General features: G+C 43.6%; 7 protein-coding genes across 7 annotated transcripts; 6 read left to right on the top strand and 1 right to left on the bottom strand.

Moving 5' to 3' along the window:
• Nucleotides 1–557: 557 nt before the first annotated feature.
• BYT42DRAFT_558071 (uncharacterized protein) lies at nucleotides 558–2,049 on the top strand. Its single transcript, XM_051566964.1, has 3 exons — nucleotides 558–762; nucleotides 831–1,021; nucleotides 1,094–2,049. The coding sequence occupies exons 1-3, from the start codon at nucleotides 648–650 to the stop codon at nucleotides 1,760–1,762; spliced, it is 975 nt and encodes a 324-aa protein (XP_051427725.1). The 5' UTR covers nucleotides 558–647; the 3' UTR covers nucleotides 1,763–2,049.
• A 140-nt stretch (nucleotides 2,050–2,189) lies between these two features.
• BYT42DRAFT_558074 (uncharacterized protein) lies at nucleotides 2,190–4,170 on the top strand. The gene is made up of 3 exons (XM_051566965.1): nucleotides 2,190–2,405; nucleotides 2,478–2,513; nucleotides 2,594–4,170. The coding sequence occupies exons 1-3, from the start codon at nucleotides 2,333–2,335 to the stop codon at nucleotides 3,973–3,975; spliced, it is 1,491 nt and encodes a 496-aa protein (XP_051427726.1). The 5' UTR covers nucleotides 2,190–2,332; the 3' UTR covers nucleotides 3,976–4,170.
• A 715-nt stretch (nucleotides 4,171–4,885) lies between these two features.
• BYT42DRAFT_558076 (peptidyl-prolyl cis-trans isomerase A1) lies at nucleotides 4,886–5,826 on the top strand. Its single transcript, XM_051566966.1, has 4 exons — nucleotides 4,886–4,935; nucleotides 5,005–5,043; nucleotides 5,146–5,495; nucleotides 5,591–5,826. Exons 1-4 carry the CDS (start codon nucleotides 4,921–4,923, stop codon nucleotides 5,679–5,681), a joined length of 495 nt encoding a protein of 164 aa, XP_051427727.1. The 5' UTR covers nucleotides 4,886–4,920; the 3' UTR covers nucleotides 5,682–5,826.
• Nucleotides 5,827–6,039: 213 nt separating this feature from the next.
• On the bottom strand, nucleotides 6,040–7,837 carry BYT42DRAFT_208536 (ribonuclease H2, subunit B). The gene is made up of 10 exons (XM_051562551.1): nucleotides 7,627–7,837; nucleotides 7,531–7,575; nucleotides 7,357–7,467; nucleotides 7,231–7,307; nucleotides 6,979–7,165; nucleotides 6,852–6,919; nucleotides 6,721–6,802; nucleotides 6,563–6,644; nucleotides 6,380–6,500; nucleotides 6,040–6,307 (listed from the first exon to the last, which is right to left on the bottom strand). Exons 1-10 carry the CDS (start codon nucleotides 7,667–7,669, stop codon nucleotides 6,215–6,217), a joined length of 909 nt encoding a protein of 302 aa, XP_051427728.1. The 5' UTR covers nucleotides 7,670–7,837; the 3' UTR covers nucleotides 6,040–6,214.
• A 1,112-nt stretch (nucleotides 7,838–8,949) lies between these two features.
• Nucleotides 8,950–10,362, top strand: BYT42DRAFT_629798 (uncharacterized protein; the record flags this gene model as incomplete). Its single annotated transcript, XM_051572438.1, has 4 exons — nucleotides 8,950–9,680; nucleotides 9,743–9,821; nucleotides 9,890–10,150; nucleotides 10,230–10,362. Exons 1-4 carry the CDS (start codon nucleotides 9,266–9,268, stop codon nucleotides 10,360–10,362), a joined length of 888 nt encoding a protein of 295 aa, XP_051427729.1. The 5' UTR covers nucleotides 8,950–9,265.
• A 1,382-nt stretch (nucleotides 10,363–11,744) lies between these two features.
• On the top strand, nucleotides 11,745–13,289 carry BYT42DRAFT_592122 (uncharacterized protein; the record flags this gene model as incomplete). Its single annotated transcript, XM_051570596.1, has 4 exons — nucleotides 11,745–11,773; nucleotides 12,120–12,205; nucleotides 12,286–12,665; nucleotides 12,888–13,289. 4 exons carry the CDS (start codon nucleotides 11,745–11,747, stop codon nucleotides 13,287–13,289), a joined length of 897 nt encoding a protein of 298 aa, XP_051427730.1.
• A 1,198-nt stretch (nucleotides 13,290–14,487) lies between these two features.
• Nucleotides 14,488–16,572, top strand: BYT42DRAFT_489006 (acyl-CoA dehydrogenase/oxidase; the record flags this gene model as incomplete). Its single annotated transcript, XM_051563907.1, has 9 exons — nucleotides 14,488–14,822; nucleotides 14,900–15,148; nucleotides 15,227–15,323; nucleotides 15,385–15,541; nucleotides 15,612–15,760; nucleotides 15,828–16,043; nucleotides 16,105–16,273; nucleotides 16,351–16,421; nucleotides 16,489–16,572. 9 exons carry the CDS (start codon nucleotides 14,488–14,490, stop codon nucleotides 16,570–16,572), a joined length of 1,527 nt encoding a protein of 508 aa, XP_051427731.1.
• Between the last annotated feature and the right edge of the window lie 40 nt (nucleotides 16,573–16,612).

Here is a 16,612-nt window from a genome sequence, read left to right on the forward strand (position 1 = left end):
AAAGTGGTTCCACTTGCCCAATCCTGACCTGAATTCCAATAACAATGCGTTCCGGATGGTTGGAAAATCGTCTTTGCTTCACCTTACAAAAAAAACTGTAGTTTCTCGTTCCAACGCTACATAGTGTATCTGTATTCCAATTTTCAATTATTGTCAAATTAAAGAAGATCGCCGACCGTTTGAAGCACGAAGTGACAGCCGTGTATACGTGATGGAGCAATTAAATTACCACGGCAATCAGTTGCTTACTATCAGCGATTAACTGAAATGCGACGTCCAGAAAAATGCGGTGGTAATGACGATCAAGTACGCTTCCTAGGAGTATTATCGGATTTGTGTTCCACACGCCTTATGTGGATTAGCCATATGGCCACTGTTAAGGCAACGTTTCGAACTCAGTGCATTGAAAATCCATAATTTTTCAATAATTGTCATGTTCAACCACGGTGATACAAAGTTTCATTTTTTGACACCAAGAAACGAATTGAAATTGCAGTGTTCAAGAAGTATATAAGACGAATCATCCAACGATCAGTAAATTTCATCCAAGCCAACAAAGCAATTGTTCGACGATCAGAACATCCCCTTTCCATTTCCTTTATTCTTCCTTTTTTTCGCCCATTCCATTCTTTATTCTTCTCTAGCCAATGCTTACATCGCTTTTGACGTGGGGTATTGGAGCTTTGTTGACGGGCCAGGTGGCCTATGCTGCTACTCTTGAGGGCAGTGCCAATATCACTCCTCAAGATTATTACGGTTTACGTAAGTTGTCAATGGTGTTGACAAGAAAAAAGGTAGTGGGAAATTTAACTTTTGGAGTTTTTCATTAGCTGCTGCTGCTTTAGCCAATAACCCGCCTGCTTGTGGAATGCCTTACAACCAGCTGAATTTGGCGCGTATTACTGCTGTTCAGAACATGCGTACTGACTCCACCTGCAACCTCTGTCTCAAAGTGAGCAGCAGCCAAACCGGCAAGAGCATTTACGTGCTTGCTGTCGACATGGGCGGTTCGGGTCTTGATGTAAGTTTGGTTTGTGTGTGCACATCACCCAAGTCTTGGTTACTCATTTCATTATATTTATATACAATCCAGTTGAGTATCCCTGCTTTTGAATACCTGTTCAACCAGCGCTATGATGCCTCACCCGCCAAGTGGGAAACCGTAGATGATTCGTATTGTACCGGCATTTACACCCCTGGCAAGAAGAACCCTAATCAAGGCATTGACGCTGGAAGCGGTGGTTCCCAAACATCGCCTGCCACAACCAAGACACCCACTACTACCAAGACTCATGCTCCCAAGACGACTACCACTCATCGCACCACCACCACCACCACCAGTGCCACTCCCACCACCACAAGCAAATCAAAGACCAAGTCCAAGACAAAGACAAAGTCGGCCGCTAAACCATCTTCTTCCGCCGAGCCCTGGAGGCCTAACAATAACCACAAGCCTACTCCGTCCAAGGTTACGGATTCTCCTCATCCCACTAGCAAGAGCCACTCCAAAACAAAGACTCCATCCACGCCGTCTGCCAGCCATCATGTCAAGCCTACTTCTCGTCCTCATCGCCCCAGACCCCCTCACTATAAGAAGGATAATGATCGCAAGAAACACGCTGATCATCACCGAAGAAGAGACGACAGTGATAACCACAAGCCTCGTCGTCATCATGGTCGCTATAATGGCAGAGACATGAAGCATCGTAGAAGACAGCATCGTCGTGGTTTTTTCAAGAAAAGCTGGATTCCCGCTTGGTAGATCCGATCCATTAGAGCCAATTTTTACTAGTTGTTGACTGGTTTCAGCAATAAATAAACATTTATCTTCATTTTCGCGTCGAGTGAAATGTTGAATAGAGTGATTAAAATGCATTTCAATATCTATTTCTTACTGGTCTGACTGAATCGATAATGAATTGAAATATGATGAATATAGAACGTCTTATGATAGGTAGATTGGTCGATTTAAAGATGATGATTCGTAGGCAATAACGAGGATGAAAAATCTAAAAGTACAAAAGACGAAGAAGGGGCGGGAAGAAGGAGTAAAGCCAAAGATCATTAACTTGGAAGTTCAGGAGCACAGCGCAGGGAGAATGGAGTCCTGCTAATTTTAGGGCTATTTGCAAGGGGACGACAAGATACTGCTGCTGCTTGATGTCGCACAGAAGTTCACAAGTGGTATGGTAATTTATTTTCTTTCTTCTCCCCAAGTTCTCATCCTTGTTGTTAGGCATCATCCCTTTTAGCGACCATTCTTTTTCCATTTTTCCATTCTTTTTTTTTTTAATCTGATATTGTCACCATCCGTTCCTTTTAATGCGTTTTGATGCAGATTGTGAGTCGACTTTTTCTCTCCGCTTTTCTTGCTACAGTGTTTGCACCCTCGGTGTTCTGTTTGTGTAAGATAAAAATGGAGATGTCAGACCCTAGAGATAAATCATATCACTAAAAACTTGCGCATCCAATTGTAGCCAGCAGTGAAAAGTCGGATCGACATGGTGCCCGAGGTAAATATCGTCACGTAAAAAAATCCACAAACGTTGACCTCAATATTGATTGCTATGCTCACTATGGGACAACATCATAGAGTTTAAGCCTTCATCATCTTCCATTTCTTCTTCCACCTCGCATGCTGCGGCAACACATTCATTATCTGGTCAAAATGTGACGCAAGTTTGGTGTTATACCTCCACGTTCACTTACCCCAGTCGTTCCCATCACCATAGACCTACAACGACACCCACCGCCACCATCAGCACCTCGGTCTCCTGCAAGCAAACCGTGGTCTTCATTTATCGGAAAGAACAACACACAGGACCGCTTCGTCACTCAAAGAAAAAGTCTAGCCCTCACTACGCTCACGCTACAACGCATTCTCCCTATGTCACCAAAAAGCATCACCACACGACAATAACAACAACAGCATCGGCTCCATTGTTGAAGGCTCTTGACTCGATCACATCGTCAACTCCCTCGTTGACTCGTACCTCAACCTCCTACACCACATCTTCAATGTTCAGTACTCCTGCTGCTACTTTGAGCGCCGATAAGGACGCTACAGTACTCATCATGGCGCCGACACCAACGCCTACTTCATTAAAATTGAAAGCGATCAAGGAGCCGCAGTTAAAAGCTACCAGCATATGGCTTCAAGATTCCAACGATCCACTGAACTATGACCAGGAAAAGAACGCGCCAACCTCTGAAACGAAAAGCAAGAGTGGCGATACTGGGTCCCATGCCGACCCCTTGAGCCCTTTATCGGAGTCGTGGACCGGCAGTAACATGGAGGAATCAGAAAATCCGACGGATATTTACGGCATCATGCCTGATACAGACTATTCTGATGCGGAGGATGACGCAGACGACAACTATAGTCAAAACGATGATGTATACAATACAGAGCATACCGAAAATGCAGACGAGGAAGAAGATGAAGGCGAAGTGCATGACGACGAAAACGACGTCCCAGTGCCTTCCTTTTCCGTAGTGCCGTTCCCTATCAACGGCGCAGCCGGACATGTTGATTCGGGTATGACCGATCTAGCCGATACTCAGGCAGTTTCTGGTAGTATGAGCAACAAAGCCCTTGGCATTGGTTTAGGCCTAGGCATCGGCTGCGTTGCGGCGCTAGGTCTGGCAGGTCTTCTCGTTCACAGTCGACGCAAGCGGAAAGAACAACTACTCTTCAACGGTAATCAAAACATTTTGGATGAAACCGATGTGAACACAAGGTGGCGTCCTCAGAGCTTCATGGGTGTCGTGGCTTCGGTGGTTGCCAAGTTACCACGGTCGCCTTCTCAACGAAGCAATGCATCCGAAGCGGCCGCTTCAACAAAGACCACTTCTACTGGTATTGCCATAGGAACCGGCGAAGGAGCGACTGAGTATCCCCGTGCTTCTTCAACCTCCATTCAACCACCCTCATTAACAAGAGTAATCACAGATATGCAGGACATTAAATTATAACTTTCTCTCATCATCTTCGAATTCTCTTATCTTAAATAATTTGTTATTTCCTCACCAAATATGTGCAAGCAAGTCTTGATGAAAAACTCTGAAAAAAAGGGTGCTTTACGTTGACAACGAATTGATTTATGCTTGCAGCTTTGGTGGAAGGAAAAGTGAAGGTTGAGAGAGAGCTCACGGTTCAAGATAAGTGACGAATATGTCACCAAGACAAAATGATATCATGTTATGCTGCGTTGCAGTAAGACCCATTCTGCACAGTCAGTGTCAAATCGTGCACGATATTTTGTAGGCGGAGATTGGGCGGCCCGAACTAACCTTGCGCAAATCAATTTTAGTTCACCTTTATGCCGCATTTCGAAAAAGCACTGAATAGGAGAGGCGCTTCTTCCGAACAAAGCTGCTGAGTTCGTTCTTGAAACAAAGTAGAATTCACACGCGCCGATCCTTCCATTCTTTGTTGTGCGACAGTTTGCTTATACGAAAAAGAGTCGGTCGAGTCTAAAGTCGCCAAGTAACGAACAGACATCATTTTGGTTCAAGGGGTTGAAGCTTGGTTTTAAGAAACCGAATTTGTCTGACTCTGAGAAACATGCCGGGTTGACAAGTTTGGGGCGACCCAACCAGTCAGCGGTTGAAATGAAGCCAACCATGCAAAGAAAAAAAAAAGATTTTAGCGTAGTTTTGTGTGTGGGCGGCAGCGAATCAGACCGCGCAAGGTGGGAAATCAGTAGGATCGCAGAAAACGCCAGATTTCTATCTCCGTTCAATCTTTCTGGAAGAAGGATGATGGACTGGGAGGGAAAAGCGGGGCTTGACTGGTTGTTTTCAAACAGCGTCGAAAGACACGGAATTTTTTTTGTTTTGATTTTTCCCAAATGACGCGTGTATAAATAGACGAAATTTTTCCCTTTATTCCGCTTTTTCACTCTTTTCATATCCAACATGTCCAACCCCAAGGTAAATACCCTGTTTTCCTTATGATTCAGTGAAGGACCCCCATAATATTGATGTTGTTGTTTCCTCTAGGTTTTCTTCGATGTCGCCGCCAACGGCAAGCCCCTCGGTGTAAGTATAGACAGGAGAGAGGAGAAAAGAGAAAGAGCGAAATAAGCTTGTTTGGTTTTGAACTTGACAGTTTGGACGCTGACATGTTGTTCATTTTTATAGCGTATCGTCATGGAATTGAACGCTGATGTCGTTCCCAAGACTGCTGAGAACTTCCGTGCTCTCTGCACTGGTGAAAAGGGTTACGGTTACAAGGACAGCATTTTCCACCGTGTCATTCCCCAGTTCATGCTCCAGGGTGGTGACTTCACCAACCACAACGGTACTGGTGGCAAGTCCATCTACGGTAACAAGTTCGCGGATGAGAACTTCACCCTCAAGCACACCGGTCCCGGTCTCTTGTCCATGGCCAACGCTGGTCCCAACACCAACGGGTCCCAGTTCTTCATCACCACCGTCAAGACTGCCTGGTTGGATGGCAAGCATGTCGTTTTCGGCAAGGTCATTGATGGGTAAGTGAAGTCGTCATTTAAGGCATAGTTCGACATTACCGTTGCACAGAGGTTGCTAACCTATCCTTTGAACCATCTATTACCTCCCATCACAGTATGAACGTTGTTCAAGACATCGAGAAACTCGGTAGTGCCACTGGCCGCACCACTCAAGAAATCAAGATCACCAACTGCGGTCAGCTCTAAATTTACACTGTAACAACTCCATAAAACAAAAATTCTAGTGTAACAAGTAATAAATAGTTCATTGCTTGCTTTTGAATCTTTTGGCACCACCAAACAAAAGTATGTTGTTTTGTTGTTTTGACAGTCTCCCGTCTTGATTAAAATTGGGACTTTCGAAGATAAAAATAATGCATTTTCTCTCATTGGAAATACATGGTTGTTTTCGCACACCTCGGCCAGTTGTGTCGTTTAGTCTGTCGCCCAACTTCCGAGCCTAATCGCAAAAGAACTCTTTTTATAAAGTTAAGGAGACTAAACAAACTTCGCACACACTATGGATTCATACATCATAGCATAACACGTTTGCAACCACGTTTTCAGTGTTTATTCTGCGAACACACCTCATTATCAGACGGGTTGGCAATTTGAAGAGCACGTTGGCATAAAATAAAAAATTTACAAGAGGAACAAATAATGGAGTGTCAAACATCAGCAAACATACCGATTCATTATGTTTTAATGTGGTTCACACTTTTTTTTTTTTTTTTTTTTTTTTACTTTTTTTTAGCAAAAAAGCTCGTCAAGGACTTCATACCTTTTGTATTGACTTTGGCTAAATTTCGTGGAATCTGAGCTTTGCGAGGTTTCTGCAGATAAAAATCACAGATTCTCGAGTTAAGATAATGGCGAGAGGAATAAAAATAAAACACTGGACCTACTTTGTTTTCCGCGGATGTATCACGTGGGCCGCCTGAAGATCTAAGATAAACGGAGGGAGATGCATCTTCAAAGTAGTTGCTGATTTCGCCCGCGATTTGCTCTTCCTGCAATTCGGTCAAACTGACATTTTGATTATTTTTAATACGTTTCAAGATACGTGAGATGTGTTGCCAATGAATTACCCATAGCTCTGCAGTAATTTTTCGAACCATGGCCTCGACAGGTATTTCGATAAAAGGTATACAGCTTCTTGTCGATGTATATCTGTAGTGCATGAGTTAGTGATGAATCGAAAAAAGTTGCCAATCAGATAAGAACTGGCCGAGAATTTCAGTCTCACTTTTGGATTCAATATTTAAGCGTGATTTCGTAATATCTGATACAGCAGGAATGGTGTCGAATGACGCGACCAATGCATCCACCTGATGTATGTCGTTAGTTTTCGGATTTGATATTCTATAAGAGATATACCTTTTTTCTCAACCATGCCAGCGCTTTATTTTCATCTAAACAGTAGACATGCATTTCTGGTGCTACTTCTGTGGGAGCGCTTAGACACATTTATATCACGATGTCCCCATTTTTTGCTCAATCATACCTTTGATTTCGCACAAATGCGGTAATTGCTGGATGAAATTCGAAATATGCATCAACATGCCAATGTCGAAGGTTTGACTTTCGGATTCTTCATTTGACGAGGTTTCGCTGTCCTCTTGAGAGTCGCCTGTTTTGAATGATTCACTGTCGAAAATATCATCCAACGTCCGAAATTTCGCTTGATGTGTCTACCCGATTCAACAGAATAAGGCCAAGAATTCATTTTGCAACGCGACACTAATTCAGACGTTACCGAGGCTTGGGCACGCTCCAATATCGATAGTGCCAAGAATAATGGATCCATAGGAGTGATGAAATAAAATGCACCATCTGCACGATATGAGGGCTTTGTTCGAGTTTTCGACTCTGTTGTTTTTACCTTTATACAATCGATCCTTGATCAACCAACTAGCTTTCCGTCCAGGCCCGTTAACTTTCTGCATTTCATACAGACGATTGTGGGTATCCATGAGATAGATGCATTTCGCTCCTAAAGAGAAAGCTACAGTTAGCGTAATCGCAACACACGTATGATAGCATCCATCGTGTTTACCTGATCGTGGACAAGGCAGGCAGAGTGGCTTGAGACTGTGCAATTCTAGATTACTGTTACCACGTGTCCTAACGAGATTTTCGTGTTATAGTATACCGTTGTGTTTATGATGTGAAAATGCGACAAATTGCTTCGACATGGTTCGAATGGTTGGAGATTGATCAGCAGCAAAGTTGTTCAACTGGATCAAAACTGAACTAGGTCTTCGCCGCGTTTGTGACTCTCGATGAGCTGCTCCGAATTCTGGAGTTCAATGGCAACCAAAATAGACAAAATAGACACCGTGCCCTTATTGAACGCTTTTTTTTTCCTGTCTTTCCACCCCTCCTCTTGGGCTCGTGCATGTCATATCTATTCTATCTAATCAATGTCATTACCATCTTCTCCATCTTGCTTGAAGATATTATATCCGTCGGTACGCGATAAACGCCATCAACCCCATCATCAACACTGTAAGCTACCCTGTCGAGGATTGAATGTCCTGCCATCTTTATAGTTCCCACGACGTCGGCTTGCCCAACTCATCGGAGAACATGGTGCAAGATATATTTGCACGATTCTCCAGAAAGATTCCATCGAGCCCGGTCCATTTTTTTTCGGAGGTTACTATGAAAGCTATCGAAAAGTTATATGCTGACCTCAGGCGAGGTGCTGTGCCTGCACAGTTAGAATTGCGGCCTGATCATTGGAGGCCGACACTGTATATGTGAAGGTGGCGTATCATTGGAAACATAATGGCCATATTCGCGCGTTGTAGGACAGCTTTGCCGGCAGAAAATGGAGCACGATCTGATTCGACAGTCTTGATGGTGAATTGTCGGTAATTGTTTTTATGTGTCAATCAGGGTTGAGATAGGTGCACGGGTTGGGTTATTTCTTTATTGTAGCATTGTCTTTGTTTTCGTGAATAAAAGTTTTGAAGTTACACTATTTGGAGATGCAATTCATTTAGTTTTGGTTAGACAAAAGGTTGTGTGCATGAGGATCGCGATATGTAAACCACTTCCAATAGTCCGTAGTTGAAGAGTCTCATATTATTGCGCCATGCGATATCACGGCAAACCTCGTTAGAATTTGGTGCGGCTCAATATATTGATGGGAATTTCAAGTATCACGTACCAGTTTCGATGCTATGTATGTTATATGTCAATGGGCATTGGCTTATGTTTATTGACCAGCAGTATCAACGTTAATGAATGTGGTACGAGATTCCGTGGGCCAGCAGCAATAAACATTGGGGGCATAAATGACAAAATAACCAGGGGCAACATCATTTCAAGAATCGTCTAGCTTTTCTCGTCATCTGATCAGGGAGGCTTCGAACCTTTTTCATGAAACCCACGATCGATCTTTGATCTCAAAGCCGAACATTGTTGCCGTGCTACACATAATGATCGTATTTTCCGGGCGGTGGTGGAAATTCATGATCAGAAAGGTACAAAAAATGCTGACTACTGATTCAGTTGTCTGGTGTGTTTCCTTTGGGAAATCCATGTGACGACGAATCAAATTGATAGCTTCATATTATGGATCACTATCGAGATCTCCTTATATTGCATCAACGCATTCGACGCAATGCCTTTTTATATATTTTCGAACCAATCTTGAGTTACTATAAAAGTGGATCTCGATAGCCAATGAAACGCCAACTGCACTGGGGAGTTTATAAAAGGTCCAAGCACGGTTCTTTTTTCGCATCCTTTTATTGTCAACTGGGATCCATCCGAACCGGATCATGAAGATCAAGCTCATTTCTCTCCTTTACTCCATTGTCATCGCAGCTTGTGTCATTGATATTGCCTCAGCACGAACATGGAACTGGAATTTCAGTAATTGGAACAAATACAAGAAAGATCCCTCGACGAAAAGCGCCAAATGGCTTGAAGCGTGGGGGATGAAGAACGGAAAAGGCTGGAGCTGGCCTTCCTTGTCCGGCAGCCAAAAAAATCATGCCATTGTCAAAGATCCTGCCGCAGGAGGCTCCGACTACGTACTTCGAGTAGTGTATCCAAATGGATCTAGTAATCCTGGTTCACAACCGCAAGGCGGCATTGGGTTTAGTGCAGAACCTGTCAAGCTCACTGAAGCTGTTAAAACCGTGCAGTTGGAATACAAAGTATTTTTCCCCAAAAACTTCAAGTTTGTCAAAGGTGAGACTTGAATTATAGAGTTAATTTGCATTGGCGCCCTAATCTCAACCAAAACAATCTAGGTGGAAAATTACCTGGACTTTACGGCGGCCAACAACATTGCTCTGGAGGCAACGATGCCATCAATTGTTTCTCTTCAAGGTACGCTTCAAAGAGTATCATCGGTTAATGGAATTATGAGCACTCATAATCGCCGAATGGATTATTAGGTTCATGTGGCGAAGCAATGGTATGGGGGAAGTGTATGCCTATTTGCCGGATACCGATCAACGAGATGGGCTCTGTGACGTCAAGAATAATGTGTGCAATCCAAAGTACGGCTATAGCTTGGGACGAGGAGCTTGGACTTTCAAGACAGGTCGGTGGACTACCGTGGTTCAAAAACTTGTGATGAACACCCCCGGTAAACCCAATGGTCGTGTCACCGTGTATGTAAACGGACGGAAAGTCTATGAAGACAAAAAAATTGCGTTTATTCACAAGAACAGAAAGCAGGAACATATAGCTGGGATCAGTAAGTACTACTTTGATCGCGAAAATATCAAAAAGTTGTACTAAAACGAAGGTTACTATTTACTTAGTGTTTCATTCCTTCTTTGGCGGAAACGGCAAGTCGTGGGCGACGCCAGCCAAGCAATACACCTATTTCAAGGGATTCGTCTTGACCGCCTACGATCATTAATGGTTCGGTTGGCATTTATCAATACTCAACACTGTACTTTTGTTATTTTCTGTGCATATCACTTTAAATTATACAATCACACATCATTTTCAACAAAAACATTTCACGTTTGTATCCTCCATTTGATATTGGTACTATGGCCAAAATAGCGTGGCATCCGAAATGTTTGTTATGCAATGCCATGGCTAATAATGATTTGTTTTCCGAATTTCTCTGGGCAAACTCCTGAAAACCCATTCAAAGCGCACGTATATTTTATAACAAAAAAGGGGAGACCATACAAAACGCCTTTAATGCACATCGAGCGTTTAGCAATGCGCATTAGCTTTGAAACATCCAACCCAGCCACTCTGTGCCGTAAAAGATCACTATCAGACTTTCTCAGCAGGGATACAGGCTTCTTCTGTGATCTCAAGACTGCCCATCAGATGATTTTACGATCTTATTGAGGACACGGTTTGCTTATCATCATGTAAATTGCACCAAAGACGAGTCAAGTCATAAGCGTGCACAAGTATCGCGGTATAATTATGGCTTGGGGTGACGTGTGATGCTTTGTAATTATAGGGCCTCAGCTGTGTCCATCCACAAATCGACCGGGATGGTTCCAAATGCTTCTTCCCCTTTGTCACGCAAGAACCGACAGTCAAAGAACATATGCCTAATCGGTAGTATCAGCTTAGATTATTTGAAATACAACAATGGAACCAACTGTTGTTTTGCGATTTTTGGGTCTAGGAACTGTGGGCAAGTATCAGTAAAAGACAGGGCCTGCTTTGTTGAAAACCTATTTTAGGTAACAGATGTGCGATGATTGTGCCTGCAGCGTGGATAAAATATGAGCCTGCAGCCAACAGGACTGATGAGAAATCAATTGCCAAGGCATCGCATGTCTCCGTTGTCTTGCACTTGCATCCCGTGATTCTGAGTTCTATTCGTGGCATGATCAAACCTTGTAATTGGACTAGGCCTTTGTGGGAAGGAGGGAAAACCGGTAGCAGCTCCCAGCCAAAAGCTTGGTTTTTTTTTGCTTTATTTATCGCTTGCTGCATTCGGATCCCACTTGCCTAATACGGATTAACGAACTTCTGTACAAGTGCAGTCAATGTGGGACCGATCGGTGCTCACAGTTTCGGTTCTGGAACTTTTTAACTGCGACTTGGGTCGTGCTCAGTTACATTAAAAAAAAAAAAGGTTCCATGGATTGGCTAAAGTAGTCCCTCACAAGGTTTTCAACGCACACTATCAAAACAATTTAATAGTGTGCTGGGTGAAATTTTGAGTGACTTCTATGGTGACAATTGGGCTGACTTGATCGATAACGTAGTACGCCGCCATGATGAACTTAATATTGGAAAGTGACGGGGAGAAAAAGGAGAAGAATGGGCGCTGCAAAAGGCCCAGTGAAAGGGTCAGTTACGTTGCACAAGTGACAGGTAGCCAGTGGCAACATGATCACCGTGGTGCAGCCCTACTACGCGATTAAACTTTAGCTTTGACTGGTTATTTGACAGTGGGTTCAGGGGGGGTTTGACGAGATGGAGCTTTGTGGTATAAAAAGAGAATGTTCTCACAATCTGAAATATGACCTATTTGTTCATGATGGAATTCCCTTCATTTAATCTTTTGTTGTACCCCGACATATTGAGTTCTCAAGACCTGGTCCGGATAGGTGCTCTGACGGCTACTGTGCTGACCACCCTATACCTGGGTGTGGTCCGATACTATCGATTTCAACATATCAATGAAATCCGCAGAAAGTACCCGGATCCCAACGTCGTATTAGAAAATAGAGACATTGCCGTAGAGATATTCACCGAAACCTTTAGAAGGGAGTTTCCAAGTAAGTCTTCCATCATACATTTCCTCATGCACTTTCAGAGCGCCATTGCATTCCTGTGATCCACTCACGCGTGTCCACAGCTTTAGCGCGCGAAGGCTTGGAATTTGCTTTGTTCAAGACGTTCACGGTACCGTCAGTCAGCAAACTTCTTGTTGCCACGGGCGAATTTGCCAAAGACAGTACGCGTCGCACTGAAGACACGGAATTAATCTTATCCGAGATCATCGATCCTTTTGCACGCATCCACAATACCCTCATGGACAATCTAGAAGTCACAGACGACGATATCAAACTGCAGGAAGAGCGGTCCCAGAAAGCCATTGAACGTTTGAACCTAATCCACGGTGCCTACCCTATCTCCAACGACGACTATCTTTTTACACTCGCCTTGTTTTTGGCCGAGCCCTCGCGATGGATCAACTCGTACGAATGGAGAGAGATGGATGTTCGAGAGATGAACGTAAGTCAGTGCCGAAATTCAATGCGACACCAGCAAAGACTAAAATCATGGAAATTGGGGGTATTTAGGCTATGTTTCGTGTATGGACGGATCTCGGCAGAGCCATGAACATCAAGGACATCCCCGAAACCAAGGAGGAGTTGCTTGCTTTAAAAGGGGTAAGCGTAGTTATATGCATTTGCAAGACGACAGAGAATTGAGGAACCGATATTATCCACATAGCACTATGAGAAAAAGCTTTGTCGTTACAGCCCGACGAACTGGCAAGTGGCGATTCCAACCATCAACCACGTTTTATCGACATTACCGGCGTTTCTACGACCAATCGTTTTCAAATTTGTGCCCTGCCTTTTGGAACCAAATGATTATATTTATTTTGGCATTGACGCCCCATCATGGTGGGTGAGAGTTTTATTCCACGTTATCGTGTATACACGCGCCAAGTTCATCCGATATTGTTGCTTGCCAAGACGCAAATACCTTATTCGTACACCGCTAAGGAAAGCAGAAAACGGTCGATACATGCCTCTCTATGAAATCTCCCGATGTGTTTATGCACAAGGCTACAAGGTGGAGGAACTTGGACCGGACAAATTCCTGCCGAAGTGCCCCCTTGGTTTTTAGCCGCCGTTCCCTTTCCTACCTCGCCTAGTATCTCATTTTTTTTCCCATCTCTAATCTACATTTTATTCATGCAAATATAAACACTACATACTCCTATCCAAATCTTTCTTTTTTATTGGGCGTAGAGACATCGCGGATCCGGAATTTTAGGTTTAGTAGGTCCACAGCTGACGAGCCACAGGTGGTGTTAAAAAAAAAAGGAGAATATCATAACAAATAGTATTTCCAGTTGCATGTGATAATGATTCCATTCACATCAGTCTATCAGTCAAAGATGGAGCAGGATCCACTGTCTATCGACATTTGCGCAAGCCAACATAACTTATGCATGTTTCACTCATCTGTATCACGGAGATACCGCATCAATGTAACTTTGATCAGATTCTAGCTGCTGTGCCTCGTGAAAATCTAGGGACATCGAATACAAGTTCTCTCTAATCTGAGATCCTATAGAAATAACAGGCTTTTGCCACATCAACCCACTGCATATAAAACACATTAAAGCGACACGGGTGTCTGCAATTGTAACATACTTAAGGTCATTGCGACGTTATAAGGCTTTGCAGAAAAAATGATCCATAAAAAAAATGAAATAAAAATTTATAATTGATCTTTGTGCACTTTTAGAGTTGCTTATCTTGTATTTTGATAGCCGTTGGTGGTAATTCGAATTTATTTGAATACATGTCTGTCGCGACTGTTACGGTTGGAAGTGGAGACGAAGGCGTGCAGACGACGTACAAAATACAGATGCATGGTTAAACTGAATTAAATCAATGACCTTTGTGTGAAGCAACTACTGCAGCTATATATTATTAGGGAAGGGAGGTTTCCCGTTGTCTATAATACCAAGGATTGCCCTCTGTGCAGTATTGGCTTCGGCAGCGGACTTCTCCTAGGTGGCCTGAGTGTTGCAAAGGATTACCTAGTCATTAGAGATGAAGATCGTACATCAGGACTTTTTTTGATTTCAGAATGTTTTTGCGGGCGTTTGTTATTGGTTGTAAGTATAATTTTGTTTCTCTTCTTTTGCATGATTCTGCTTCCAGGCTGACTAAGGAAAAATGGGTCATTTGAAAGTGCGCTCAATCCACTGAATTTTCCCATCCATGAATTTTAATCTTCACATGTAAAGCTTTCTTCTTCCCTGACACTGTATTGCACTTTTTACCTCCCCACTCTATAAACAACTATTCCAATGAGCTTAAAAACCTTTACGCGTGAAGAAGTTAGTCGCCATGCTTCCGAAAACGATCTTTGGATCATTATTGATGCTTGTGTTTATGACATGAGCCGTTTTGTGGATTTGCATCCTGGTGGTGCTTATCCCATTCTCGAATTTGCCGGTAAAGATGCCACGGAAGACTTTTACGGTCTTCACAGACAAGAAGTGCTCGTGAAATACGCTCGCTACAAGATTGGCACCGTCGCCAATGAAGAGCCCAAATATGAAATTCGTCAAGCTGGTGCCCTTTCCAAGGTGCCTTACGCTGAATCCAGTGCTTGGATGGGCTTCAAGTCGCCCTATTTCAAGTGAGTAAAAAGATGACAGTGCTTTCCTGCACAGTTGTGGATCGCTCCCAACTCATTGATTTGATTCAACATTTAAGGGAATCTCACTTCCGCTTCCGAGTGGCGGTCCGCGAAATTCTGGATGGCATGGCTCTGGAAGCTCGTCGCTTTGAAGATGAAGGTGTCAAGCCCACTGATGAATTCGTTCGCACCCTCGGTGAAGCTGGTATTTTGGCCGCCAATATCGGTCCTGGACCTCACTTGAAGGGCATCAAGTTGCCCGGCGATGTCAAGCCCGAAGAATACGATTACTTCCACGAAATGATTGTTCACGAAGAGATGGCTAGGTGAGCAAGCTATTCGATAAGAGATTATATTGGAAACCTCAAAAGGACAATTACTAATAAGGATATTGTCTTTTACAGATGGGGCGTGCGCGGTACTGATGATGGTCTTATTGGCGGTATGGTGATTTCCCTTCCTACCGTTCTCAATTTCGGTTCTGCTGCGCTCAAAGCCAAGGTAAATAATTCAATGAGACATACCAACGACCCTGCTGTGATACTGATCTTCACTCCCCAAGATTGTTCCTGAAGTGTTATCTGGTAAGAAGCGAATGTGCTTGGCCATCACCGAACCTTATGCTGGCTCCGATGTGGCTCGCATCCGCACCACCGCCACCCGCACTCCCGATGGCAAATACTACATTGTGAATGGTGTGAAGAAATGGATCACCACCGGTATGTATGCTCCGCCGCTCCGTGTTTTTATCAAGCTATCATGCTCATTCTCATACTCTTACTATTAAAGGACGTTGGGCCGATTATTTCTCGGTGGCTGTCAAGACCGACAAAGGCATGTCGATGCTTTTGATTGAACGTGGTGAGGGCGTTGAAACCAAAGCTATTAAGACTTCTTATTCCCCAAGCGCCGGTACCGCTCTTGTGATCTTTGAAAATGTAGGTGAATTCAATATATTTCCCATGACATGTTTTTGTTTCTCATCTCTTACCGACGACACATTAGGTGAAAGTGCCTGTTGAAAACTTGTTGGGCAAGGAGAACCACGGTTTCCAAGTCGTGTTATCCAACTTTAACCACGAACGTTGGGTGATGCTTACCGGAGCCTCGATGGGGGCTCGTTTAGCGGTTGAAGAATGCTTCAAATGGGCCAATCAACGAAAGGTCTTTGGTAAGCGATTGATCGATCAACCTGTGATCCGCAACAAGTTGGCCAAGATGGTAAGTGATGGGGGAGAAAAATAAGCAAGTATCATTGCTAATCACCGTCGTTCAAAAAAAGGTGGCTTCCGTCGAAAGTGTCCACAACTGGATCGAAAACATTACGTATCAGATGTGCCACATGGATTACTTTGAGCAGGCGGAAAAATTGGCGGGTCCTATTGCATTGTGCAAATACCAATCGACCCGCATGTTGCATGACGTTTCTGATGAAGCATGCCAAATCTTTGGTACGTAACATATGAAATGTTGTTGTATAAGATTCCCGCCCGAGTTCTGACTTGGTTGTTACACATTCATTAATTAGGTGGAAGAGCTCTTACCAAGACCGGTATGGGAAGAGTTATTGAAACTATGCAAAGAACCTACAAGTTCTCGGTAAGATGAAAACAGTGAACTTGATTTGTTGTATCCTCACTCACTTTTAACCCGTTCTCTCGATTAGGCTATCCTTGGCGGTGCCGAAGAGATCATGGCCGATCTTGGTATTCGACAGGCCATGAGAAAGTTCCCCAACGCCAGACTCTAATTATTTATTTATTATTCCAAGCAAAATACCGTGTTGCTGC

The sequence above is a fragment of the Radiomyces spectabilis genome (genome assembly GCF_025331425.1).
Source record: "Radiomyces spectabilis strain NRRL 2753 chromosome Unknown BYT42scaffold_2, whole genome shotgun sequence".
Taxonomy (NCBI): Eukaryota; Fungi; Mucoromycota; class Mucoromycetes; order Mucorales; family Radiomycetaceae; genus Radiomyces; species Radiomyces spectabilis.